The sequence below is a fragment of the Cavia porcellus genome, unplaced genomic scaffold, assembly GCF_034190915.1.
Source record: "Cavia porcellus strain 051 isolate PalLab524CR breed Dunkin Hartley unplaced genomic scaffold, mCavPor4.1 scaffold_13, whole genome shotgun sequence".
Classification (NCBI taxonomy): domain Eukaryota; kingdom Metazoa; phylum Chordata; class Mammalia; order Rodentia; family Caviidae; genus Cavia; species Cavia porcellus.
The window spans coordinates 7,654,852-7,680,893 of NW_026947496.1; the positions used below are offsets into that span (position 1 = coordinate 7,654,852).

General features: G+C 49.0%; 1 protein-coding gene across 2 annotated transcripts in view; it reads right to left on the reverse strand.

Annotated features, from left to right (window-relative positions):
• Window positions 1-26,042, reverse strand: part of Gmds (GDP-mannose 4,6-dehydratase) — a 515,013-nt gene that overhangs the window by 70,435 nt on the left and 418,536 nt on the right. For both annotated transcript variants that reach the window (XM_063259789.1, XM_013145063.2), the window contains one exon: window positions 18,100-18,196. In XM_063259789.1, the coding sequence (XP_063115859.1) occupies window positions 18,100-18,196 (97 nt within the window). The remainder of the gene's footprint in view (window positions 1-18,099; window positions 18,197-26,042) is intronic.

Genomic DNA, 26,042 nt, shown 5'->3' on the forward strand with positions numbered 1-26,042 from the left:
TCTGACTCTCTCCGGCCCCTGCTAGTTACAATGGTGTTAACTGCACGGGCTTGGGCTGGAGCCCAGAGTGAATGTCAGAAAGGCTTTAGGTACTTCAAGAGGTTTTTCCAGGATCATAGGGTGAGCTTTTAAGGGCCAACCACTCAGGGCTGCAGAACTCTGAACTGCATAGCACCAGTCTGCCTGTTGCCCAGCTGGTGACCCGAACCTCAATCTGGGGAGCTGCTTCTCTATGACAGATAACTTGGTCTCTGACAACTCGGCCGCAGTCAGTGCTGACAGACAACTGTGCTAACTTATGATTTTGTGTTCTAGGTCACAATTTCTACAGAGGATTTCCTAACACAGCTGGAGCACAGTCTGTGTATATATAGAAAGATGAAGTGCTAAGCAATGCACACCCAGAGATACAGCTACAGCTGTGCACTTGGGCTGAGGAGGCTGAAATGTGTCTGAGGCACAGTGAGTTTGTGTGTGCAACTGGGTTCCTACAGTGGCAGTGACTCCTCTGAGAAATGACCATGGGGCCAGACACTGTGGGGAAAACAGAGCCAGCACAGGGGTTTGCATTCTTTCCTCACTTTCCTTCCCTGCCTCCCTCTTTCTGTCTCTCTCTTTCCCCCATGGGAGATAGATGTCTTAACTGATAGTTTGCAAATACTCTTCAGGCAGGCAGTTCCTACCTGAGTTCACCTTTCTTATCTCCAGTTCCACCAGAAAGTGATAACAGGACATATCCAAACATGTCTTGTCATTCCTGAGACAAGTCCAGCCCAGGCAGACAGACTCCAATTCAAAATAAAGTTTAAAAACTTGCTAGGTAGACTGCTTCTTTTGGACTAGCCGGAAGTCCATTCTAAGCTGCCTGTGAGCTGGGAGAGTAGCTCAGTGCTCAAGCGTGTGCTCAGCATGCACAGGACATGGACTCACTCCTTCTCCTCTCTAACTGCTCAGTATCAGTGCAGAAATAGGACCCCTTCCTTACAGGGTGGCATGCTGACCGCTGTCCCTGCTGTGTCACCAGGATCTGTGTGAGCTATTCTACCCTCTCCCCCCACTGTCATCAGGTGTGCCTGAGGACCTTTGCCTGTCTCTAGCACCACCTAGGTCTGCTAGGAAAGAAGCCAAGCCTAAGCACATCCGAGGATGCAGCACGCAGGCTTGGTGCTCACAGAGCCTATGGATGATGGCAAGTGCCAATGCCCCTTCCATGTGCACTGCCGTCCAGCTGTGTCCCTTCCATGGAAAGTTGCTTAGATCCCATTTAGAGCTAAAGTTATTTCCTTCTGTTTTTACCTTCATAGTAGAAATGAGCTTCAGAGCCCTTTAATGCTGTCTGTGGTTTCTGAGCATCCATGCCTGCTGACTCCCTGTGGCTCAGGCCCTGCTGCTCCATGGCCTTTTTCTGTTTGCTATAGGGTCAGGACATGGTAGAGGGTTCAACAGCAATAGAGGTGGCCTTAGATCCACAGAGTCAGCTTTTCATTTTTCAGTAAGAGATGTGGTCTCCACTGAAGAAACAACTGGTCAACAGCAGATTTTCTGGAGGGTGGAATACAGGGATGCTGATGCTGGCTGCAGATACAAGAAGAACAAGTGCTGGGGAGGATGTGGGCCCAGGAGGAGCCCAGAAAGTCTGGGAGAGGGGGATGGTAGCCCTCGCTGGTGCAGGGAGTGTGCATGGCCAGGGACCAGACGTGGAGGACTATGAAGGCTGGTGGAGCAGTCAGAATGCCTGGGACAGGCACTCAGGAGCCCAGCAGGTGACTGCCAAGGACATGGCCGTGAGGAAGGAAGCCCCACTGACCCTGAGACTAGGGGGAGGAGGGCCTGCAATGGAGGCGGGCAGCAATGACGTGATAGGGAGGTCTGGGAGGCAGCAGGGCACCCCGCCATGCAGGGCTGGGGCCAGCCTGATGGAGGCGGCCGGCGTAGCGTAGCATGGTGCGGAGGCCTTCCAGAACAGATGCTCCCAGGCTTGGCGGGGGAGAAGGCTTGGATGTGTGGGGCGTCCTGTGGCAGCACAGGCTGATGACCCTGAGGAGGGCTGAGGTGACTGGAAGCAGAGGCAGCAGTCACCTGTGAGGTCTCAGGCCTGAGGGTGGGGTGGAGGTGTGGGCACAGGAGGGCAGGGGAGGGAAGCAGCCAGGCTTTGCTGCTGTCTTGTTCTAGGTCAGGGTCTGCCAAAACCTCCTCTTCTCCTCACACTTTTCTCTAAGTGGCAAGCACAAGGCTGAGGTCTAGTGGGATTTTCTTTATCTTTTAAAGTCATATGTGTTCATCAGAGGACACTGGGAAAACCCAGAACAGTGGTGGGGAGCCCCACACAGGCTGGTCACCAGACCCCATCAGCGCTGCGTCCCACGGCAGGGATGTCTGAAGCTCATCCCTGGTCATGCTCCTCTCACTGCTTCCCCGCTGTGTGTAGCTTCTCTCACATGCCTCAGATCACACCGCTTTCCCGGTCACACTTCTCCCAACCCCAGCATTTCACTTGGACATTCTGTGGAGTCATCCGAAACCTGAATAGAAGGCCTTGCCGCTCCACGCGAATTAGAAGCATCGTGCTCAGTTATCCTGCAGGGTCGAGCACTGTGCTGTCTAGCAGATAGGAAATTATTTAAAGGCAAACCCCATGCCAAATCTTTAGAGAAGGCAAAGGAGCATTTGGCATCTCTCACTAGTTCCTAGCCTGTAACTTTCCAAATTCTCCTGCCGGCAACTGAACTGGGCATGGAAACGTTTATAACCAGTGGTTTGTGGATAACGGAGTAGTAGTTTAGCAGTTAAGTGGATCTCAAGTTTCAGTACCTCTCAAATGTTGTTTACTCAAAATTTCAATATTATTATTGGTTGGGAAGAGAAGGAATTAAAATTACATCTCCATCGTGCCCACCAGAACCATGTCTCTGTTAACCAGACTTTTTATGTTACTTTAAGAAAGTGAAATCGGATCACAAGGTTTCAAAGTCAAAACATGGGCTGAAAAGATTCTAATTTAAAAAAAAAAACATTTATTTGCCCATCCTCTACCTTGCACTACAAATCTTGCTCACTCTATGAGCTACACGAAGCTGGCAGGAGGAGCAGATCAGCGTCCTCTAAGCCCTTACTTGGAGCCCTGAGCCAGTGCTTGCAGAAGTGCTAGCAGGAGGTGGCCTGTGACTTTTCCCCCAGGAGAGCCCTGGCACAGGCTGGCCACACAGGGGCTGTGGACAGAAGTACCACCAGCCTCTTGTCCTTCTTTAACCTCTCTTCTCGACAGACACAGGATATTACCATCCAAATTTGGAACCTGAAACATGTAATTGCATAGAAACCCATTTTAAATTTGGTAAGGAGGTACAACTAAAATAGTTTTATCAGTTAGATACATTGTTGGGAAAATAGTTTCTTGTTGGTAGCACTAAGCCCTAATATCATTGAAAACATGCTTTCTGGGAACAAATCTTTTCCAATACCAAATCTGTTACTGTATGAAAGATTTTCCAATCTGTATCCTTACTATTCACATGGATAATTTGGTGTTTGTAAATATTTTCTGGAATAAAGTAAGGTATAAGTAAGTGATAGAAGAATCAACAAATTCAGCACTCACTGGGCCATGGTGGTGGAGAGGGGAACCATCCAGAGGCACCAAGCAGGACTTTCACTGGGCCACACCCTTCGAGGGGCAGAGGGCGCAGAGAAGGAGCTTTCTGTTCACCACGCCAGAAGAGCATGCAAAACCTCATACAGCATCTTCAGGTGTCTTAGCGGAAGGAAGAAAAACAACTTGGAGGCTGTAACTTCTCTGACACTTGAAGCGTTGTTCCTCGGCAGGCTGCATTCCCCGCGAGCAGTGGTGCATGTGCAGAGTAGCTGAAGGCCAAAGAGGAGTGAGGGGCCCTGCAAGGTGGGCTCCCTGGGTGCTGTCAGTACAGTGATGGGGTGAGGACAGCACAGTGTGCCCGCAGGCAGATACTAGGTCACCAAGGAGTGAAAGAGGAAGACAACAGCACAGTTCAGCTCTGCCGACAGGGACAGAATGCACCAGCGACATCAGACATGGGAAAGGTGATGAAGCAGGTTTGGGTTTTCTCATACTGCTCCTGTTACAATCTCAATGGCAGGGCTGAGGATCCAACACAGGACCTGAGTGTAGTGGGCAAGCACTTTTCTATGGAGTGCTAAACTCTTTTCATGACATGAACTCCAGGCTAGTCTAAGTGGCCCAAAGGCACCTTTGAGCAAGGCCAGTGGTTGCCAGTGGGCTGGGCCTTGGCCACACTCCTTCCCTGGAGCGCTGCTGCTTGAATACAAAGTGCCATTGGGGGCTGCAGCTCCCAGATGGATTCTGATCCAACTGTAAACCAGACATGGCTCTGCTCAGTGAGGGCAGAAGTGCCAGTCACTGGACAAAGAGCCACCACTGGGCTCTGACCTTTGCCACTCCCAGGAGACCCTTCGGAGGCTCCATACTTGGGCCCTAGCTGCCAGGGAGAAGGTCTGGCTATCTGTATGCTGCCAGATGGGCTGAGCACATTCTAGGGCCTCAGCTCTGCAGCAGGGCGTGGCAGGGTCACCACCCCTGATGCAGCTGTGGCCCGAGTGCTGGGTCTCAGTGCCCGGGGCTGCACTGAGAAAGGCTGGCAGATGTGCAGAGGATCCATGTGCCCACCGCCTGCCCTCCGGAGCCACTGCCCAGGGGCCTAGCTAGAGGACACCAAGATGAGGCAACCCTGAGGGCTGTGTAGCAGAAGGCAGAGCTGCCTGTGACCCAGGGCACATGATCCTGGAGGAAAGGGGAGGAGCGGCCTGGAACCGGCCATGCCACCCATTGTAGCCTTGGATGAACCACTTGGCTCTTAGCAGCTCAGTTTCCTCACTGAGATGAAGATGGCGAGATTCTGCTCCCCAAGCAGGTGGAGGAAGTGACAGCGCAACTCTGTGCCACACCAGCTGAGGACAGGAACAGCAGGAAAGTCTGCCAGCGGCCCAGTCCGCCAGCATGGCACCATGTCTACTGTCCGTCCCCAGGGTCAGGGCTCATCACACAGGCAAAGCAGAGTGAGCAGGAGATTTGGCCCAGGCCTAGCGGCTCGCATCAGAGGAACGAGGAGAAAAGAGGCCTTCATAGAGCATCAAGGCCTTAGTCAGGGTGTAGGGCTGGGCCTGAGAGCTGGGCTTCAGCACAGAATCCTGAAATCTGGGGAGCAAAGTGATGTCTTCGCTCAGTGCTACTGGTTTTCTGGCTGTGACTCTGTCCCAGCCATCTGTGGCAGAGGCCTGAGAGCAGAGAGCACGGAGCCTGTGACTTGTGCAGAAGCTCTGCCTTTAGGGCAGACTCATTTCTGGGAACGGCCAGAAAAGAGTACAAATGTATAAAAAAACGGCTAACATAGGCCGCAGCCTGAAGAAGTACACCTCAAGTAAATTATTTTAGTCCTTTCAAAACTGTTCCACACAGCATCGCACCCCTGAAGTCATGGCCTGCGCTGCAGCTAGACATGCCCCAAGATCCCCACTCATCACTGCTGCTCCACGGGGATGTGCACCTCAGGCTGCCTGGCTCTCTGAGAGTGGAAAGCGATGCTTCTGGTCCTACCCCAGCAGCCAGGAGGCTCATGCGGTGTGGGTGCTCCCTGAGAACACAGCCGACCTACCCGCTGTGAGCTGAAGAACGCAGTCTCACTCAGCGATTGGGTGCCTGGCACGGAGAGTCACTGCAGTTCTGGGTCTCAGGGACGCCTGCCCGGTACCTGGCAGGGCTGAGCCTGTCCTGGCCTCAGGTCCACTGCAGGAGCTGCTGCCCGTGGGAGGTCTCAGTGAGGACTTGAGTGATTTCACCTCCAAGCAGCTAAAGGGGTGGCTCCTCCAGACCTGGAGGCCCCTTCTGGCTGCTTAGCCACAAACTCTGTCTCTGTTCGCTTTGGTTGGCAAGTGATCTAGTGACAGTCCCATGTGCCCTCACTGCTCCGTTGAGAAAGGGAGCATGTGAATCTGTGTGGGAGCTCCACTGCAGTCATGGTGAGGGGTGTGTGTGTGTGTGTGTGTGTGTGTGTGTGTGTGTGTGTGAGACACGTCATCAGGAGGGACTCGAGTGAGAGCAGGGGCACTGAAGACGGGTGTGCGGAGGGCAAGCCTGGGAACTCCCTGGTGAGCACACCCAGGGCCCATTGTGGCACTGCAGTTTGGTTTGCTCAGCATGGATGACTGGAAAGGAATGAGGACTCCCTACAATTATACACCCAGGGTTGCATTCTGAGTGTTTTCCCCCTGGACAGATCGGCTTTTATCTCACTTTCAGTGAGGTTAACGAAACCTAAAAGGTCAGGGATAACTCAGCTGTCAGCATTGCTTCCTGGCTGCGCACCACGGGCACAGCCATCCCTCACCTCAGATGGCCAGTGAAGGGGCCTGCATTCAAGGCTGCCACTCAGCTAGGTGGAGGATGAGCTGGAGCACGGTTTTGACAACAGCCTTCTGGTAGAGGCAGAGGCGCCAGGTGTAGGAAGCACAGGCTATGGTACTGACCCTCAGCAAAGCATGGCAACACTTCTGCTTAGGGTGGCAGCTCTGCCAGGGGAAAATGGGGGTTCTGGTGTCAGTCATGTTCTAAGACCACTTAGGAAACCTGGGCACACATCCACCACAGACTGGGCTTTGCAGTCAAAAGGCAGTGAGGGCAGAAAATCGACCAGGAACCTGCTTTGCCACTGTCTGTCCTGAAGCCATGGTGCACCTGGTCCCCTCTGATCTTCAGCATAGAAGTTCAGGCCTGGTCTTGGCTCTACCTGGCTTGTCTGTCTCATTGGTGGAACTGTGTACCCTTCCGTGCCCACCTGACTTGGGAGGCTTATGGTGTGCCATCTCAGCAGGCAGTGCGTGTTGCGGTGGCTGAGTGAAAGGACCGGTTTTCTGGCATAGTAGACACCAACATGGGCATCTGGGGCTGCTGTATGTGACATCCTAGGGAAGTGGCATCTGCCAGAGGCTTTGATGCAGTCACCTGCAAGATATGTCCCCAAAACCTGGCCACAACCCTCACCTGAGCATGAGCTAATGCCTGACACATTTCCCCTGTTTACCATTCCAGGACTGTGACCTACACTATAACCCTCTTCAACACTTGGGCACAGCTCTAGGATCAGGAGTGGGAACTGCACAGCAGAGGTGGGGACTTTCCAGCAGACACAAGAGATGCCCGGTCGCTCAGTCAGAGTAATCCGGACTCCTTGATAAGCAACACATTGGTTTGCAATATTATACACCAGCTTTAATCACAAGATCTCAATACATTTCACAAACACTAATTTAACCTCCCAGTACTTTCGAAAAGGTTAGTGTAATCACCTTCATTTAGAAGATGGGCAAGCCGAGATGGTGTGTGAAGTGGAAGATGCAGATAACCAGTGTGGAACTTTGAAATGCTGCTTTCTGTCTTAACCTTTAATTATTGTGACCAAAGTGTCTTCTCTTGTTTCCTTCAGATGAATAAACTAATATTACTGTCAATGGTTTACATAAATAACAGTAAAGGCAAACCCACAATCCTGACGTATCCCCTCCAGCTAAGGCTGTGGTGCAAATGTCACTCACGTGGACAGAAGCACGGAGCAGTCAGTGACTTAGAATGTGTCCATGCCGTACTCTGAAGTCTCTGATGCTGCCCACAAAGTATGAGGGACTCCAAAATAAAGTTCGACTGTCTTAAAAAATTATGAAGGTGAATATAAGAGTAAAAAACATGTCCAAATTCCTAAAGAACACAGCTCCATGAAAAAAGCAGAAAAGGAAAGGAGATTGTTTGTAGGAGTCAACATGTTGCGAAATGTGGGTTTCAGCAGAGGCGGCAGCAGAGTTCTATGCACATTATGTAGTAGGGGAGGGCCACAGAGTGAGATGATCAGAACTCTGACAAGCGTCCTTGGATGCATCGGACATGGAGCAGAAGTGTCTCTGCTGCAGTAAGCTGCAGGCCAAGGCCAAAGCGATCACTCTGTAAACAAAGGCTCTAAGAACCTCGCTGATGACGTGGGACTGATGAGCTGGAAACAGCACAAGGCATGGACCCTCAGTGGACACTCTCAAGGGACCAACAATGACCATTGCTTTGTGTTCTGCCAGGCAGGCCACATGCAGAAAATAAGTGCTAGCCTTTCCACAAACTCCCTCAATGAAGTCACACTAAAGCCATTTCCCGAATTCTTCTCAGCCTGTGGGACTTGCTATCCTTCTTCCCTGGTGAATTCCAGGGGGTGTAATCCTTGCACCTCCTTGCTGAGATCCCTCAAGGGTTGCTCAGTACCCATGTAACAAGAGGCTGCAAGCCCTGGCTGCTCCCGGCACCCACCACACACCCATGCAGGGTCCTTGCTGGGCTGCTTGTTGAGCAGCCCTGCCCTGTGGCCGCCTCCTTCCTGCTTGTGGGTGAGAAGAGACAATTCACCAGCACGGCAGGAAGCTCTCCCACCTGGTGGACGGTGGGTGGAGCCACTAGTTCATCTCATCTCGAAGAGCAGGTTTGGACCAGCAGACCTCCCTGCTTGGCCCTGGCAGCAGCCGATGCTGCCTTCAGGATGGGCTGCATGGCCTGCTTCGGCAGCACGAGGCGTGAGCAACTGTTTGCATCCTCATCTTTGTCTTTGTTCGCACTGACCTGGAGCCCCCACTGCTTCATGTCCTTACTGTAAACAGTTTTTAGCAAGAGCCATGCTCAACTGGGCCTTTCATTTCTACATGTGGGAAAGACAATCTTAAAGAAAACCGTATTTTGGGCATCTGCGGTAGCCAACTGCAATGCATCTGACTGAATTTCTCACCAAAATGGAGGCACACGGAGGACAACATCATGGAGAACATAGGCAGGCGCCCCCGCTGACTTTAGAGGATACAGTACTACCCTACGTGACTCAGATTCATCTTACATAGCAGCATATTTAAGTTTCTCACTTATTTTAACACAGAAGACTGCATGTGAGGAAGGGAAGTGCCCATGTGCTGTCAGCTTTCTAGCAGGCTCTGCCCCACCATAAACGCAGTACCAGTAGCAGCCACCCAGTGCCTGGTGCTTACCTCGCATGTTCTCACTCAGAGAGTTTTAGAGACAGGAGAGCAAGAGAACATGGCAAAGTGTGAGGCTGGACAGGTATGTGTGCATCTTGAAGGCTGGATGACTGCTACAGGAACACAGGCCCAGGGTGGGTCCAGGACAGATGGCAGCCAGGGTGGGCACTTCTCCGTCAGGGACCAGAGCTGTAGAAGTCTCTCTGCAGCAGGCAGATCCCCCCACCAGGCATGCCTAAGACTCAGACACCACCAGCACTAGCTCCTCTGTGAAGGGCACCCAGGAACCAATAGCCCTGCAATGATCAGCTTGTGCTCGAGAGGGGCAGGGCACATTAAAGAGCAGGTTACAGGACAGCAATGGGAAAAGCTAAGCCTATGAAACCAAGAGCTTCAGGAAAGATGAAGTTGAGAGTACGAGCAAAACACAAGGAGAGAACCAAGGGGAAGAAAACGAAAGAGCCAGCAAAAGGGAGCTGATGGAGATGAAGGTCTAGAATGGAATACAAATTTTAAGAGTTGGTTGCACTCGTGTATGCTGGGAATGGATTTTAACACATATCTTGCCATTGAACCTCAAATACAAATCAAAAGAGGCTATTATTTTCACATTTCATCCATAGAAATACAGCTTAGCATGTGGCTTTGAGTAATTTTGGTTGCAGCAGAGCTGGTTGGGCATTGGGAGATGGTTCTCTGGTGATGTGCACACACACACTAAGTGCCAGGTGCTACACAGGGCATTGAAGGTCACTCTTTCCCCCAAACTCCCTGGTGGAAGTGACGCATCACAATACAATGTGCAGGTGCAATGAGAGGGCACAAGCTTGCACGGCCATGGACCCAGTGGCTTCTCCCCTGTAACTCAGACTCAGCCTTCCACACCTGCAAGATGACCAATCCTGGTAACTTTAAGCTACTGTAAAGTTTGCGATGATTTGTTCGGCAGCAATGGGATCCACAGACTGTAGCCTGCAGGAGTGCCATGTGCTTTGTCAGTGCAATGAGAACACACGTAGCTTTTGGTAGAAAGACTACTGAGGGATGAGTGAAGGGGGTGGCCAGCAGACAGAAACTAGAGCAGGTCGGGGCTCAAGACTTTCTCCTTGGTGGCTGCATTCCCACCTGCTGGCAGTACTACAGTTCCAGGAGGAGCCACAGATTGGCTGGATTGCAGTACCTCTCCTGGCACCTAGGAACTCCTGGCTTTGGCAGAACGAAAGACAGGGTCACTTACGCTTCACCTCAGTCATTTCTACCATGGGGTCAAGAAAGAAGTTGAGAGCTGCCAGTACTAAGGAGCAAATAATTTTTCTGCCTGAAGTTATCTAAGCACAGAGCAAAATAAATAAAAGACAATCTTGGGGCTTAGAGAGTCCAGAGTTTCCTTTCAAAAGTTATCTCTTGATAGCTAATGATTTCGCAGTAGTAAATGATGATAATTAACAAAGAGGATGGTAATAAAGCAGCTTACAGTAACATAAGCTCTGTCATGTTTTGAGAAAGATGAAATGCTTTGCAACTTGACTTCTAGAATGCATCAGCTGGCCATAGGGTCTCTGCTTGCCACTGGGACTCCATGGCCTGGACCGAGATGCAGTAATCACTTGCCAGGGAGTGGAAACCTCTGGTATTAGCCCTTCAGTCCCGCAGGAGCCTGAGGCAGAGAATGATTACCTGGGGTGGGAGAGGGTAGAAACAGCCCTTATGGCTCCAGGACACAAGTGCTCAGTTTGTGGATTCTGTGAATTCTTAGCTCACTTTTTCAGAATGTATTCCTAGCCCTTGGAATTCAGATTCACCTGGCTTTGTTGCACTGGCTGTGCTTGATCCTCTTCCCCTCCCCCACCCCTGCAAGGTGCTTTTGGGGAGCCAGTCTCACCGCTCAGCCTCACCTCTCACATGTTTGGCCTGGGTCCTGACCTCTTCCTCTGTCTGCACCAGGCCCACAGCCCTGCCTCCTGCTCGGTGTTGCTCCACTGGTGCTCCTGAGAGCTCCGTGACACCTCCTCTTGTAAACCAGTCCCCACCCTTTCTCTGACCTGGGTTCTGCATCTGCCATCCTCTGTTGCTCAGCCCAGTCCTGCCTCTCCCCAGAGGCCTCTGGGCAGCTCCCCTTCTCTGCAGTGCCCTGTGCTTCTGTGTCGGTGGGACTGTGCTCCGCGCTCCCTGCAGTATCCCAGCTGCCTATCATTCAACCGACAAGGACTTGCTGGGCCATCTTTGTATGTCACAGTACTAAAGGTGGCATCGGCCTCAATGGCAGGGATTCAGTAAAAGTCTAAGGACCTCTATCAATAAGATATTTTATTTGTACATAGTGATATACTTCCAAGAAGGTGAAGGTAAACCAAAATGATATTTCAATGAACACAGCAAGGCATGGCTGGATGGTCTGTATGAATACTAAAACCTTGAAAACTTTGGGGCACCTACTTATTTTTTAAGTGTATGTATTCTTATTCCAGGTCTTTAGGAAGCAGGACACATTGGACCTACCTAAGAAACTAGCAATTTAACCCAGCATTACAAAATGCCAAACTGGATTTTGCTATGGAGCACAGCACCTATCCTTGAAGGATAGTTTCCAAGACTTCATGGGTAGCCAAGTATGTTGGTCACCACTGTTTGCAGGCCAGATCAGTGACCAAGCCAGGGGAGACCACTGAGAGGAGACAGGACACTTGGAGGTGGATGATCAAGGAGTCAGACGGGCGACAGCTTTGCTAACAGATGCAGCAGAGAATGCAGAGCCATCCTAGCATGAGCTAGGGTTGCAGGGGTGAGCAAGGCAGGAGGAGGCACCCAGGGTAACAGTAGAGAGGCGCCCGGAGGAGCTATGTGTGAGCTACCCCTTAATGGGCCAGAGTATTCAGGATCTAGAGAGCAACTGCTTCCAAGGAAGTAATGTGTTGGGGAAAATCAGGTTTGGTAAAGAACCAGTCATTCCACTGGGAGTGTAAGACACGTTAGAGTGAAGGGGGATCGCACAGTCGGTTTCTCCTGAGTCTCCACGCGTGGAGATGTTTGAATTACATTGATTTTAGAAAGTCAGTGTGGCCTGATAGAATAAGAACAGTATTACTGACTTGTAAAACAAAAATTTAAAAACCTAGACAATAACCGTTTTTAGAATTTCAGAATATTGGCTAGGATGAAAAGAGAGCCGGCAGCATCAGAGCTGAATGGATACTGGGGTGCCTAGGTCAGAGGTAGCGAGGCAGATGCTGACCTCAACCTACTGCAAGTGCTAAGTGAATTTCTAAAATGATGAAAATTATTTGTAAGGTAATGGAAATTATTTTGTAGAAGTCAAGAGGTTGGTCAACACTGATGATAGATCTAAAGAGTCACTACCTAGATAACTTTTTGGAAAAATACAGATTCTATAGGAATCATCTACTTGTGCAAGTAATGTATCGACATTAAGGATACCAGGTAACCTTATAAATGAAAAAAAATTCAAGGGAAGGTGAACAGCTGTGTATACAGATTCTTGAGTCCTTAATGATATAATTCTGTTCTAACCTGACCAAAAGAAAAGAACTTCCAAGGAAAAAATGAGAGGAAGCTGAGGGCATTGTAACCAGTACACAATTATTATTTCATTAGATAAGAAATGCTCTTGGGGGGACAGCCCACTGAGGAAGGCTCACAGACTTCCAGAGGAATGCTATCTGCCCCTGGGGCTTTGGATGGGATCCTACCGAGGAGGAAAACAGGGGAATATTTGAGAATCAACTGAAGAGACTGAAACTTAAAGCTCTCTCACTTAAGTCCAAGGAAGGAAAAGGGCAGAAAAGGCCAATGTGATTAAGGAAGGATATAAAGATTAGTACGAGGAGCCTAAGAGGGAGGCTTAAAATATCTAAACAGTGATTTAGAGATATAAACTATTTATAAAACACCAGTCGCAAGAACTCCAGAGAATAATTACCCGAGAGGAAGCACTATGATCCCGCCTTGCAGACGGGCTCTGCACTGCTGTGGTCTGAGGGCAGTGGAGGGCCTTTTCGGGACAGCTCATTTAGCTTCTCTTTCACAGGCCCAGGAGTACCGGAAGAGAGGCCCAGACCCTAATCTGCTCTCTGTGGCCCCTGACCCCAGCTCCCACCAGTGCTAGCCAGAACAAAGAGAGGCATGGAGGGGAGGACAGAGCCTTGGAGGTCAGAAGGATCAGGGCCCAGGAAGATGGGTTTGTAGCAGATGCAGGGACAGAGGCAGATGCCCTGCATTTCCTGCTTTGGCAGGCAAGTGCAGAAGGTAGTGAGGACAGCTATGGCAGAAGAGGGGGACAGTTTCAGGACAAAAGACTAGTATAGTGAACACATTCAGGGCTTTTCACCCCAAAACACAGACGCAGCGGAGAGAAGCCCTAGGTAGTATTTACACAAGTCCTCTGATGACAGATCGGATTCCTAAGCACAGTGTTACATATCGTTATTTTAAGCAGGGCTAGGCGATGGAGCGAGCAATTATAGGCCATTTAACTTAACATCGCTTACAGAAAATATTAGGAAAGGTTTGTGGGGAGCAGGAGGAGACAAGCGTATGGTAATCTGATTAAAAATAGGCTGTGAGTTTTTAACTAGAGGAAGGTGTGTTAATTAGCTTGTTGTATTTTTTTGAAATCATTGCCTTCATAATTCTATATTTTAATCCACGATTTTATATAATAGCTATAATAAGTAGGAATAAATATAAAATAAGTAAATAAAAATAAATCACATTCAGGACATCAGAAATATGACAGGAAGAAAAATTAATGTTAAAGAAAAATGATACAGATATTTAGTATTATTTAGTATCAGCTAAGAATTTAGGCTAAGTTCTTTTTCTTTTTTTTTTTTTTTGTCTTTTTCCTTTTTATCGGTACCAGGGATCGAACTCACGACCGCCTGCTTATAAGGCAGGTGCTTATGCCGCTGAGCTAAATCCCCAGGCTGGCTAAGTTATTTTTCATGAAAAGTTCTTGACGTTGGTTTGTGAAGGTGTGTCTTACCCCATTTCCTAAAATCTTCTACAGAATAAAAAAAAAGAAAAAAAGGAGTGTTTGTTTCACTTAAAAAGAAAAGTCATTTTCTTGCTTTTATAGCGCTCACGTGACGTGGTTAAACATTTGGATATATGAGGGTGAATACTGTACGAACTCCTTCTTCGTGAATTTTCCAAGTTAAAATTTCTCAAAGAAAAAGAAGACATTTTGTGGTTATTTAAATTAAATAATAGGCACACGTTCATAAACCCATTTCTTCATCCTTACGTGGTATTTCTGAACCACTGAACAGGCACTGACCCTACAGCCTGAGGCTCCAGAAGATGACCGTGGAAACAGAATAAGCACAGCCAAGTTAGGTGCGCACTGATGCTGTGAGAAGCCTGATCCCCCTTTATTATCTACTCTCCCTGCTCTGTCCATATCATTCACCATTCTGCTTTTCCAAAGGCTTCCAATTCCAGGAGCAGCATCACCTCCACAGCTAGGATTCCCAGGAGGGCGAGGACCGAGTCTTCCTTGCTCTTCACTTCGGTCCCGGGATCTACTGCTTGGCAGATATTTAATGAATGAGGAACCTAAGGAACAGCAGGTCCAGCACTGGGTAGTCACTGTGGGCCAGACACTGGGTAACTGACTCCACTCATCTTCCAACAATTCTTTGACAAAAGCTCTATTATTCATCCTATTTTTTAAAATGAGGAAAATAAAGGCACCAAGAAGTTAAGCAATTTGCCTAAGGTCACACAGTCACTAACAGGTTTTGAATTCAGGCAGTCTGGCCCTAGGGTTCACATTTAAACACAATACTATTTCCTCTCCAGAAGTGAACACACAGTGCAATAAAACAGCGTGGCAACATCCAAATACACAGAAAGCTGCACGCGGGGCACCCATGGGTTTGTTTTCTTCCCCAGCGCTGGGAATGCAATCTCAGGCTTCATACACACTAGGCAATCTCTCCACCACTCAGCTGCACTCTCGGCCCAGGGCAGGAGTGTGGAGCAGCTTAGAACTCAAGTATTAATACTGGCATCAGCGAATCTTGCAGTTCGGGGCAATGGGAAGTCTGAAGTGTCATGTCCAAGATCAGGCTTTTTGTATTAGCAAAAACTCCTCAACAGCTAAAGAAAGCCCAGAGGCTCATAGGTAGAGCATCAAAAAATGTGACTGCATCCAGCTGTTGCACACTGGAGACCAGAATGAAAACTTTTCATGCTGTACAGAAGGTGGATTTAAGGTTTTGTGGTGGTTACATCAACAAGGAAAATAATTATCAGTACACAGCAAACAAAGCTCTGCTCGGAGTCATGGGGGGCCTCCTTTGGATTAGTACCTGCCTTTGAAGACGGAAGGGTGTTGGTTAAGACCAGGCTGAAGCTTATGAAAAAACAATACAAGACTCTACTTCCTGTTGCTTTAGAGTATCAGTGTTCTGAGACCCAACATGCCAAATATTTTTTCCAAATATTCTTTTTTTTCATTTTTTTAAAAATCAGTCTTCTGGAACCATCTGACTATAAGATCTAGTCTACACCTTTTGGGGGGGGGAGGTGGGGATAGAACCAGAATCTTGAGCAAACACAAGTACTCTATCACTGAGCCACTCTCAGCCCTACTTCATGCTCTGGGCCACAAGGGCCCCAACTGCAGAAGATGCTGGGGGACAGAGGGCCAAAGCTGGTTGGGAGAGCAGACTCCCAGAATCCTGGGGAGGGGAGAGAGGCTTCAGCAGGTGCAACAGGGACAGAGATGTCAGTGCGCAAGGCCCTGGGGGAGGGGTGGGGTGCCCCAGCTCTGCCCTGCTGTGTGGGCTGGAACCTCAGAGATGTGCCAGACATTTCAGGAGCCACAGGAAGAATTCAGAGAGGCTTCAGGGCAAAAGCCCATTTAGAGCACAGCCATCATTCTGGTTGCCTTTCCACTGGAAGAGCGCGTTTACCTCGCAGGCAGCTCTGCAGGCTTGCAACCCATCCAAGCTGAAGGAGGCCTTGCAGCCTGAGGGGTGAGGTGAAGAGTCAGCCTCACCACCTGGCGAAGGAGAGCCAGTGGGATACTGAGACAAGTGGAGCGGCCAAAAACAACACAGCGCTGAGGCCCAGACAAGGGGGACAAGATGCAGCTCCAGAGCCAGAGACAGGTAGGAAGGGGTCTTGGGGAGCACTAGGTGGTGGAAAAAGGAAGCCGGCCTATGAAACCAGACACCACTCTATGTCCAAACAATGCTGGTGTCAACAGAGTGGCAGAACAGGTATGACGATAGCATCTGAATGAACAAAAGACATGGGAAGGGATGGAGGAAAGGGGGTCGGCTGGGATTCAAGAGCGGTCTTGTCAGTCTGAGGGTCCTTTTCCTGTTCAACAAATTCCTTTGTTCTGTGTCCTTATCAATTCCACACCTTGCCTAAGTAAGAATGACAGACAAGCCATTCTTAATGATTTCCTAGCTTTTCAAATTATTTTGGTGTTGAGGAGAGAAAGCCACACTTACGCTGTTGTCAGAACTTGGTGTTTGGTTGACTTTGCAACATTCCTACCCTAGCGTGATCGTGATCACTGCTTTGCGAGGAGAGCTGTGTGTGCCCATCTATGCGGTCGTGCTGTGTTCCAGAACCACCGTGGAACCTGGGGGAGTCTGCAGGGTGCTATGCCTGGGGTGCTCTGCACTGCCCTTGCTGTGTCAGCAGCAGTGGGCTGGTATCTGCCTCCCCCAGGGACAGGCACATCCTCTCCTGGGCACACCCACTGCCCTCAGCCATAGGAACAATTGCTGGCTGTGTCAAAGCCAGCCGCACCCTGCGCCCAGACAGCGCCGCCTGCACCGCCCTCTCCCTGCTCCGTGACTTCCTTTGCTTTTGAATTTTTTCTGTGCGCAGAGTCGGTGGCACAGCTTTTTCATCGGGAGGCTAATGACAATATACTCACAATATACCCATGGGCCTCTCCTCACTGGACTTTCTAACCTCTGAAAGGCTGGATAACACACAGGAATCTGGTTCGAACTATTTTCACAGTTAATGTGCACTTTAGGAGGCAACCACCACACTCTGATGTTCCTTTCTAAAGACACTGCCATTACCTTTGTACACTCATACTAAACTGAATATCTTGAGTTTTGTCACCATAGCAAGAATGGACCAACAACACCATATGACACATTTTTATACACAGGGGCAAAGACACAATGAATGCAATGATGTATACTATTGACACAAACAATCTACAGGACATTTCTTACTACAAGAATGTCTGTATTTCAAATTTTATCTAACAACCTACCAATCAGTATTTATTAAGCATCTGCCTTGTAACAGTCTTATTTTTCTAAGTTTCTAAAGGAAGAAGATCTGTAAATGAGTGATTATGCCAGGTACTGTAATGGAGTCGTGTGGCATGCCATTTGGCCATTTGGAAATGGAAGCTATTTCAGTGGTGCCAATAGATTGCCCAGAGAGACCTTCATTGGTAGGGTGGTCCCTGAGCTCAGACAGATCAGGTTTGCTTTTCTTTTTTTTATACAAGGTCTCACTTTTTGTAGCCTAGGCTGCTCGTAAACTCACAGTGATCCTCCTGCCTCAGCCTTCTGAGCGCTGGGATTACAGATGTGTGCTACCATCCCCAGCCCTGAAGGAGATCATTTATGAGTTAGACAGGTGTATATATTCACACAGGTATGCATCCATGAGCGTGCACAGGAAAAGCTGGAGAGGTCTGTGGCTTTCCAGACCCCAGGAACCCTGCAGGTCTAGGTGGGCTTCACAAATCAGAGGTCCTGTGAGTCTCAGAGGTCAGCCTAGAACATACTAATGCTATGAGACTGGCCAATACTGAGCTTCCGTTTCTGTAATCAACTGTTTCCTTGGGTGTGTTTCTCAGCTTTCCTTATAGAGCAATGAACTTTGGGGAGACCACAGTACCGCAGATTTAACTCATGGGGTTCAGGCTAGGGAAATGCCCTCTGAAGGGTGCCGAAGAGGCACGCAGACAGCACTGACGGTTGGCGGCAGGCATCCTGGGAGAGGGTGGCCCGCACCAGGGCCAGTCAGGGTTCTTACCACTTCAGTCGGTCGGTAGTATTTGAGATCCACCTTCACGTGAATTTTGCCGGTCTCTTTACATCTGCCCACTTCATTTTCATGCTTTCCTTCCCATCTGTAAAGAAGATAATCACCTAATCAGGGTCTAATTGCTTAGGTGAACTGGGCCTGCTGTGGTCCTCAGGTTGGCCAGCGGGCTCCTATGGGAGCCAAAGCTCATTAACTGCAGCAGTGTAGGCCTGCACTCAGCCTCCTCATGGGATCTGCAGAAGCTGTGGAAGCTTGTCTAGAGCTGCACTGGAAGCACAGGGTCCCCAGCACCCCCACCCGCCTTGAGAAGAATCATGACAAATTCAGAAGCAAGACTTCAGAAGTGAAGACAGCTAAAAAAAGACTTAGATAACTTTCAGTGATTTGCAAGATTTGTGTTTTTGGACCATTATAAGGTCAACCATTATGAATTAATTAATATCTTTTACTCTCCCTTCTTTCGTCCTTATAGGATATTTAATATTTAGTTCAATTCCATCTGTCCCTCTTGGGGAGCTGTCCTGTACGCTAGCGGACCACTCTCTTCACCCTCCCCTACCTGTAGGTGCCCCTACTCTCCCCAGGCAGCCCTGGGCCTCATTTGAGAATCTCAGGTGATGAAACCTCCAAAAAATGCTCAAGGAGCTGCTCAGTTTCCCGCTGAGGGAGGGGCATCAACACCTGTCACCATGGGGTGTCGCCAGGCCTCAGCCTCCAATCTTCTTCCCTCAACATGGATGGTCACATCCGCAGGCTCCTTCAAGGGGCACCGCCAGGGCTGGATCCAGAGCTCTGAGAGAGCTTCTCAGAAAATTCTGCTCATCTCCATTCTGTTCTCATTTTTTTTTTTTAATAAATTAAGCCAGTGACTTAAATGTTTGCCTCTGGATTTCTGCAGCCTAATATCCCAACAACAGAATATACATTATCTTTTGAGTTATTCATGGTTATGATTTTTTTTTTTTTTTTTTTTTTTTTAGCAAGAAAACAAACGAGAAACCCTGAGTTTTGTTTGAGTTTGGTGTTTATCCTTAGAATGGATCTGCTTTGTCAGCTGGAAAGAAATCCTATGAACACAGGAAAATTCTGTGTGAGCCCTGGCTCAGAGCTGGTGGGGATCAAAGGGGAGGACGGAATGACGCCCAGTGCATCACTTGACTGTGAGTCACATGTGCCCCCAAAGGGGCACTTCGGAGAGGTCATATTTTAAAACGGGTTGCAAACATTTATTTCTGTTTGTTCATCTGAATATTCGGTCGAGTCTCCTCTTGACAGCATTAGGGGAAGGAAGCACTGTGCTGCCAGAAGAATAATCAGTTTATCAGTTTGCTGAACTGGCCTGTGGACTCTGGGGGCTGTGAAACCGCCCCCAACACCGAGAGGAACACGGCATAATGTCTGCAGCAACAGAAACTGGACTTCTACATTAGTTCGTTACCTGAAGGGGGGTTGGCAATTCACTTCTTTGGTTTAACTTCTTCTTTCGTAACACTGAGAATCAGATCACTTTGACAAGTCACGTAAAGCTCAGAATTTCAAAGCCAGGGATGAGGACGGGATCAGAGCTCAATTTTTGGAAAATTCACCTGGAAGTGGTATGTGGACATTCTGCAGTATGGAGATTGAAAATGTCTTACAACAACATAACCTACAACACATGGCTAACTCTGAAGCTGATTGTTTAGGTGGAACCTTTTATCTGGGTCGGCTTTCAGTAAAGTATCGATATTTCACTGGAAGGTTTTGACTTTTATCCACACTTTGTACTTCACAAAGACACACAGAGTCTGTGGATATGTTAATTGCAGTATCTCTCCCCAAGCCACAGGATTAACAGAAACTCTGCACGGGGCTGCCATTTTCCACGTGTAGTCGCCGACTTGGGCATGTGTGTGCACACACTCCACCATGGGGCATATATTCCAGTACGTCTTTCATTTGGTAAACCTCAGATTCACAAGCTCAATAAGCAGTGACTCAAACTTACTTTTAATTCTTTTGTTTTGGGAAATCAGATAAACACACACGGAAAGCCACAGAAAACACTTGGAGAGGTTTCCCTGATGCGATGAGCACGTGGGTCAGGAAAGGAATGAGCCCAAGCCGGTGACGTCCCGAGACTACGAGTCTGCAAATGTATTTGTAAAGGACAACTAGAGAGTAAATGATTTCAGTGTTATGGGTCATAGGTCATTCTTTGTTATATATTCTTCCTTTTTCCTCCTTCTTTGGCTTTCTCCTTCTCTTCCTCCTCCTGTTTTCTCATTGCATTTTTTCTTTCTGCCAAAACTACCCTTTAAAACTTAAAACTGTCCACGTTCCCACCCTCAATGGCTCTGGCCTGCAGATCAGAATTGTTTCCCTTACTTTAGCTGGGTGAACGGTGTTTACTTACCCTCAGCTACAGAAAAGCACTTAATTCCTACTGATATCAACAGGCTGTAGGGCTGGCCCACTTGATTTTCTGTGTCTATTACTGATTCTCTCTGATTGTTTCTCCTGTCACAGACAGCATTTGGGATTTGTAACACTAGTTGAAACAGGAAAAGGCTAAAGGAAAGGCATTTCCCTCTTAGAGGCCTGTTACATACAACCTGAAAGTTATTTTGACACTTACATGTCTGTGCTCCCACCAAACCTTTTGTGCTATCTGAATGCTATCTGTTGGGCTTCAAGCTTGTAAATGTTTGTCTCGAGTTAAAACAGTATCTAAGGTCGTGCCATTGTCATCTACAATTAATACAGCTGCACTGAGTAATCAAATGGAACCAGGAAATGGCTCAAAGCAGGATTGAGTTGGTAAAATCACTTTCTAATTTCCACTAGGTCTGCAAGTTTCGGCCAAGGGCCAAAAAACATTCAGTTACAACAATATGTGAAACACTTGTATTAACAAGTAAAAGGTAACAGCTAACGTGTCCTAGTAAGTAACGCTATGACTCAAAGCGGATCTGAAATGTCAGTGAGGTCACGGTAGCTTGACAGAGAGTAGAGGACCTGCTGAATAACAGGCATTACTATCCACTAATGCAGATCAGCAGCTCACTCAGCAGGGATGCAGCACAACTCATTTTTAAAAAATAAACTGTTGGCTCCTTGGAAGCACTAAGTAGCCACAGAAGATAATAACAAATAACAGAATCATGCACAATAAGGCCCTATGAGGTTCTACTACAATGTACCTAAGTAGGGACCTCTAAGGAACTCCAAGAGCAAAATCCACCAGCTGAATCCAGCTGAGGAGCAGCCCACTGGCATGAGAGGGCACAATGCAGTCCCTGGAGAGACTGCGGGCTCCCCATAGCATCTGGATTCATGTTCAAGAAAGGCCGTTTATTCGGGTGTGGACACAGAAGGAAAGGCAGCTGCAGTGAGAGTTCTGCCAGTGACCTGGAACAATCCCTGCAGAGAGATGGTGGTCTGCACTCATTTTTGCTTCTTCTCATGTCCCTTTCAAAACTGGAGGGCATTCAAGAGGCTGAAAGGTCAGGAAGGAACTGGAAGCTGGAAGCTGGGAGGAGCGTTAGGCCTAGCGGAAGTCCAGCTTAGAGGCTGAGCATGCGCCCAGCTGCATTTGCTTGCAGGAGTCCCCGCTGGGCCAGGTCTCCTTAGTCCTTATCACAAAGCAAGCATCTCAATCAGCCTGAGGCAAAAGGGTGCTGAGCCAAAGGTCACTAGCCCAGGGGAGTCAGGATGCTGAAACTGGGGAGCTATGCTAGTATATGAGTTCCCAGAAAGTGGGGTGAGCCCATTCCTTCCCACCAGGAGACTCCTGTGCACCAGAGTCTCCCACTAAAGGGCCCCAGGCTGGCCCAAAGCCACACAGTCAGTGCCAGCCATGCTCCCACCAGGCTCACACCGGGACCCATGTTTAAACCTAAGCAGAAAACCGAGGGTTAACCCCCCCCCCCTTCCCACCCAGTCAGGAGAACAACAAGCAGGAAAGGCCAGGCTAGACAGGTCTCAGGGCAACAGAAAGAGCAAGAAGAAAACTAAAACCAAATCAAAACAAACACCCCCACCCCATACCTCAGACACAAAGATGGACACAGGGAAGAACCCCCCAAACTGGCTTATAAAAGGGCAATTTAAGAGGTTAAGAGATTGTAGAAATTGAAAGACAACCAGAAATTTAAAACTCAATAAGAAGTTGAGGGACTCTCCCAGAAAGTCATAAAAAATAGAAGGAAGGTGGGACCACAAGACCGCTAGGCTGCTTAGGAAGGGCTGGGCGGGATTCAGACAGCCAGGCAACTTGGAGCAAGGCGGGGAGATGCCTAGAAAGTAGCCAGAGAAAAGAGAGTGCATTCAATAGAGCTACTGGTGGTAAACAAAGGACCTCACACAGTAACGCCAAAGCAACCACACTTTATGGAAACGAAGATGCCACTCGCCAGTCGTGGAAATGTAGCATCAAGTATGGAACCGATCAAAAATGAAAACGTAACAAGCAATAAGAAAATAGGAGGGGCGGGGTGGGGCAGGAGGGAGAAAGGGAACAAAGCTCCTCTCACTTTGGATAAGAGGCCGACAGACAACGCCTGAACCTGCAGTCACAGTGTGTTATGTGGATATATGGAAGACACTATCAAAATAATCATGCAGGAGAGGGCAACAGGACTTCCAGAAAGAGTAACCAAAGAAAAATAGAGTGGAGCAAGTCATTATTTTTAAATAAGTGGGGACAGTGTATCAGAGCAGAACACCACACATTCCCAGATGGAAAGGGCCAAGAGGGCCCCAGGTAACATGGGTTGGCAGGTAGCGCTGGGTGGGGTTTACTGCTGGGGCTATGACAATCTCCGTGGAACATGAGAGAATCAGTTATGCGGGGTAACCCACTGTGCATGCCGGAAAATCTCATAGGTCCCTGCCCCCCAGGACCCCCCTAAGTCTCCTCCAGCGCCGAGTACATCTGCGGCAGGATGGGCACAATCTCCTGGAAGCTGGGAGCTCCTAGGGCTGGGCTCCCAGGCAAGATGCTCAAGGTGGGGGTGGTCGCCAAAGCGAATATGTGTGTACTCCTGTGGCTCCAGCGCCAGCCAGAGGAGACATAGCAGCAGGACAGGCCTTTGTGATGCTGAATGTGAGCAGGAAAACAGAGAGCTAAAGGGGAAGAGAGCTGTGAGGAGAGGTTACTGGAAGACACCTTTGTGCAAAGTGGAGGAAAGGAGAGTTAGGGGCGCCTGGAAGAGAGGGGGCAGGCAGTGGCAGCTCAGTCGGTTGCCTTGGGAGGCGGAGGACTGAAACCCAAGCTCAGGCCAGGGCACTATCTATTTCCTCTGGCATCAGGAGGACCTGCTGGGGGATAGGAGGGCAGGGGATAAGGTTTTGCTTTCAGAATATTTTGGTTTCAGTGTGGCGCTTTCCACATGCTGAGAACACTTTGAGCACACCCATTCCCACCTCCCTCCCGCATCCCACCTTTCTGTGTTCCCCAGGGGGACACAGCCCAGGCTGAACAGGGCACCCTCACAGGGCTGTCTCCACCCCTGCCCCCAAGTCTCTAATTTTATATACTGGTGATGATAACTGTCTTCAAGGAAGCAAGGTCTGGTAGCAAGAAGGTACAGCAAATGAACTACAACAAAACTGAAAACTGAAGTCCATTCTCCAGCTTTTCAGGGTGAAGGTGCCTCTCTCCATGTCAGCGCTCACATTCATCCTGCGCGTCCCTATGCAGGCCCTGCCTGCTGCTAACCACCGAAGCCTGCCAGGACCAGGCAGGTAGTGGAACCTGCAGTTCATACATGAGGAAAAAGATGCTCAAAGGGCTGAGGGACTTGCAGGAGGTCCTGTGGGAATCAGTGTGAGGGCCAAGACTGCAAGACTCAGCCCCAGGCTGCCTGGGCACAGACTCAGGCTGTGCTTCTGTTGTAGAAGTGGCAGGTGGGTGTGTACCATCCTCTTTAAAGGGCACGGTCATTTTTATGAGGACGCTCTCCCATACAGTATTTTTGATAATGTCTGTCAGCTGGCCAATATTTCTGTCTTCTTTTCATCAGTATCGCTGAGCTGTTCTACAGATAAGCCCTACTCTGGAGTTGTCTTTTCACATGCTTCACCTCCAGGGAGTCTGACTGGCATGAGGAGCTCAAAGGAAAAAGCCCTAGGGGGTGGTGCCCATGGTGGGGGAATCAAAAGTAAAGAAAGAAATATTTAATAACTAAGGTCTAGCATTGGCTCTCCTCAGCTGTCAAAACGGCAGTGCAAGAATTTTGAGATGCACAGACAATTTAAAGAAGCCTATGCTATCTCTGCATGCATTGCTCTCCACTTCATTTTTTATTTGCTTGTGTAAACTCAGCTGGTGTATACTACCCCGCCTGAAGGAGATGGGTGCAGTTTCTCCTGCTGCACAACAGAAAGTGTGGCCTCACTGCAGGGCCACTGGAGGGCTCGGGCTCCACAGGCCCCACTGTGTAACTACCTCTCTCCACCTCCTTCTGCCCCTGCCTCATAACATGCCATGCAGCCGCTCCTCCACTACCGGGCTGCATCTCCATCCTTCAGGAACTTGGAGGTGGGGCCACACACACCATGGCATGAGCAATGACGGCAGAAGCCAGATGGTGCTGGCAGACCGAAGGGCAGCTCCTAGCACAGATGTGGTGGTGGGGATGGAGCACACCCCACAAGGATATCTAAGCTAAGACCCTGGGGTATGTGGGAAGTGGCCGGGACACAGAAGGAACCTAGGAGCAGACAGTTCTCAGTGTGGTCCGGTGTGGTACAGCTGGTCTAGGCAGCTTCCCAGCCTGCCCAGCACCCACATACGACCAGCTGGCCTGCCCCCATGGCTTTCTCATGCCATGCCTGTGTTGTTTTCCCTCTTCTTAACCACCATCCACTTCTTCCATATGAGCAAAGCTGGACCCATTCACCTTCTCCAAACTCACCTCCAATCCTAACCCTGCTTCCACTCTGGCACTGAGCCACCCATTTGCACAACATCAACACCTGTGCAGGTATATGTGTAAGGACTGTCGTTTTATTAACTGTCACCCAGTTTGCTCAACAGTTCTCAAGGGCAAGGAAATGTCTTTTGACTCTTTTTGATGACTCTGTCTTTGAGAAAAAATGAGGCGAGCAGAGTATCTTTAACCAAGCACTGATATTCCTGGGCACTGTGCAGGCCGGTTGGTTACAAAACTCCAGGTAGCAGTTATTTTCAGACTGAGACTCCTCGGCGCAGCACTAAACTGACCTGGGACTCAGTGAACCAATCAGCTGCAGTCGGAACAAGAGAGGGTCGCCTCAGGTACCAAGGCACAGCACTGCATCAGCACCAGCCAAGAGAGGCACGGATCTGCTGAGGCTCAAGTATTTAAGTTGTTATGGGTAAAAAATGTAAATTTCTCAAGAGCTTATGATAATTAATGATAAGAACTCCAAGGGGGAAACAGGGAGATAGAGAACCCAGGAGGGCAGACAAGAGGAAGAAAGCAAGACTAAGAGAGGAGGTGAGGAGAAAAGCCCCCTGCCTTGTTTTATGATATTGAGAATGGAAGCCAGGGCTCAGGCAAGCCACCACTGAGAGCTCCCCTGTGGTCACAGCCCAACCTCACCGCTGGGTGACTAATCACAGTGTGGCTTCAAAGGCCTCAGTCTGTTTAGAGAACATTCTGGAAGCTCATGGCACCTCCGCTCAGCACGGGTAATCACACACACATTTGCCTGCCATGATTGGTTTTTCTAGGTGTAATGGCAGACTCTGTGTGCTGGTGACTGAAGTGAGTCACATTTCTGTCACTTGGTTAGTCTGGCCATGATGGGACAATTTAATATGCTTCTAAGTGGGAGTCAAAGCCATCTGAGGGCCTGAGATAGCACGGTTAGAGGTAAGATGGGCAAACACACAGAGCCACATGGTTCTTCTGCTGACTGCCCTTCCGTAGGATGCTTGGAAGTGCGTCACCTGGACTCTGCTC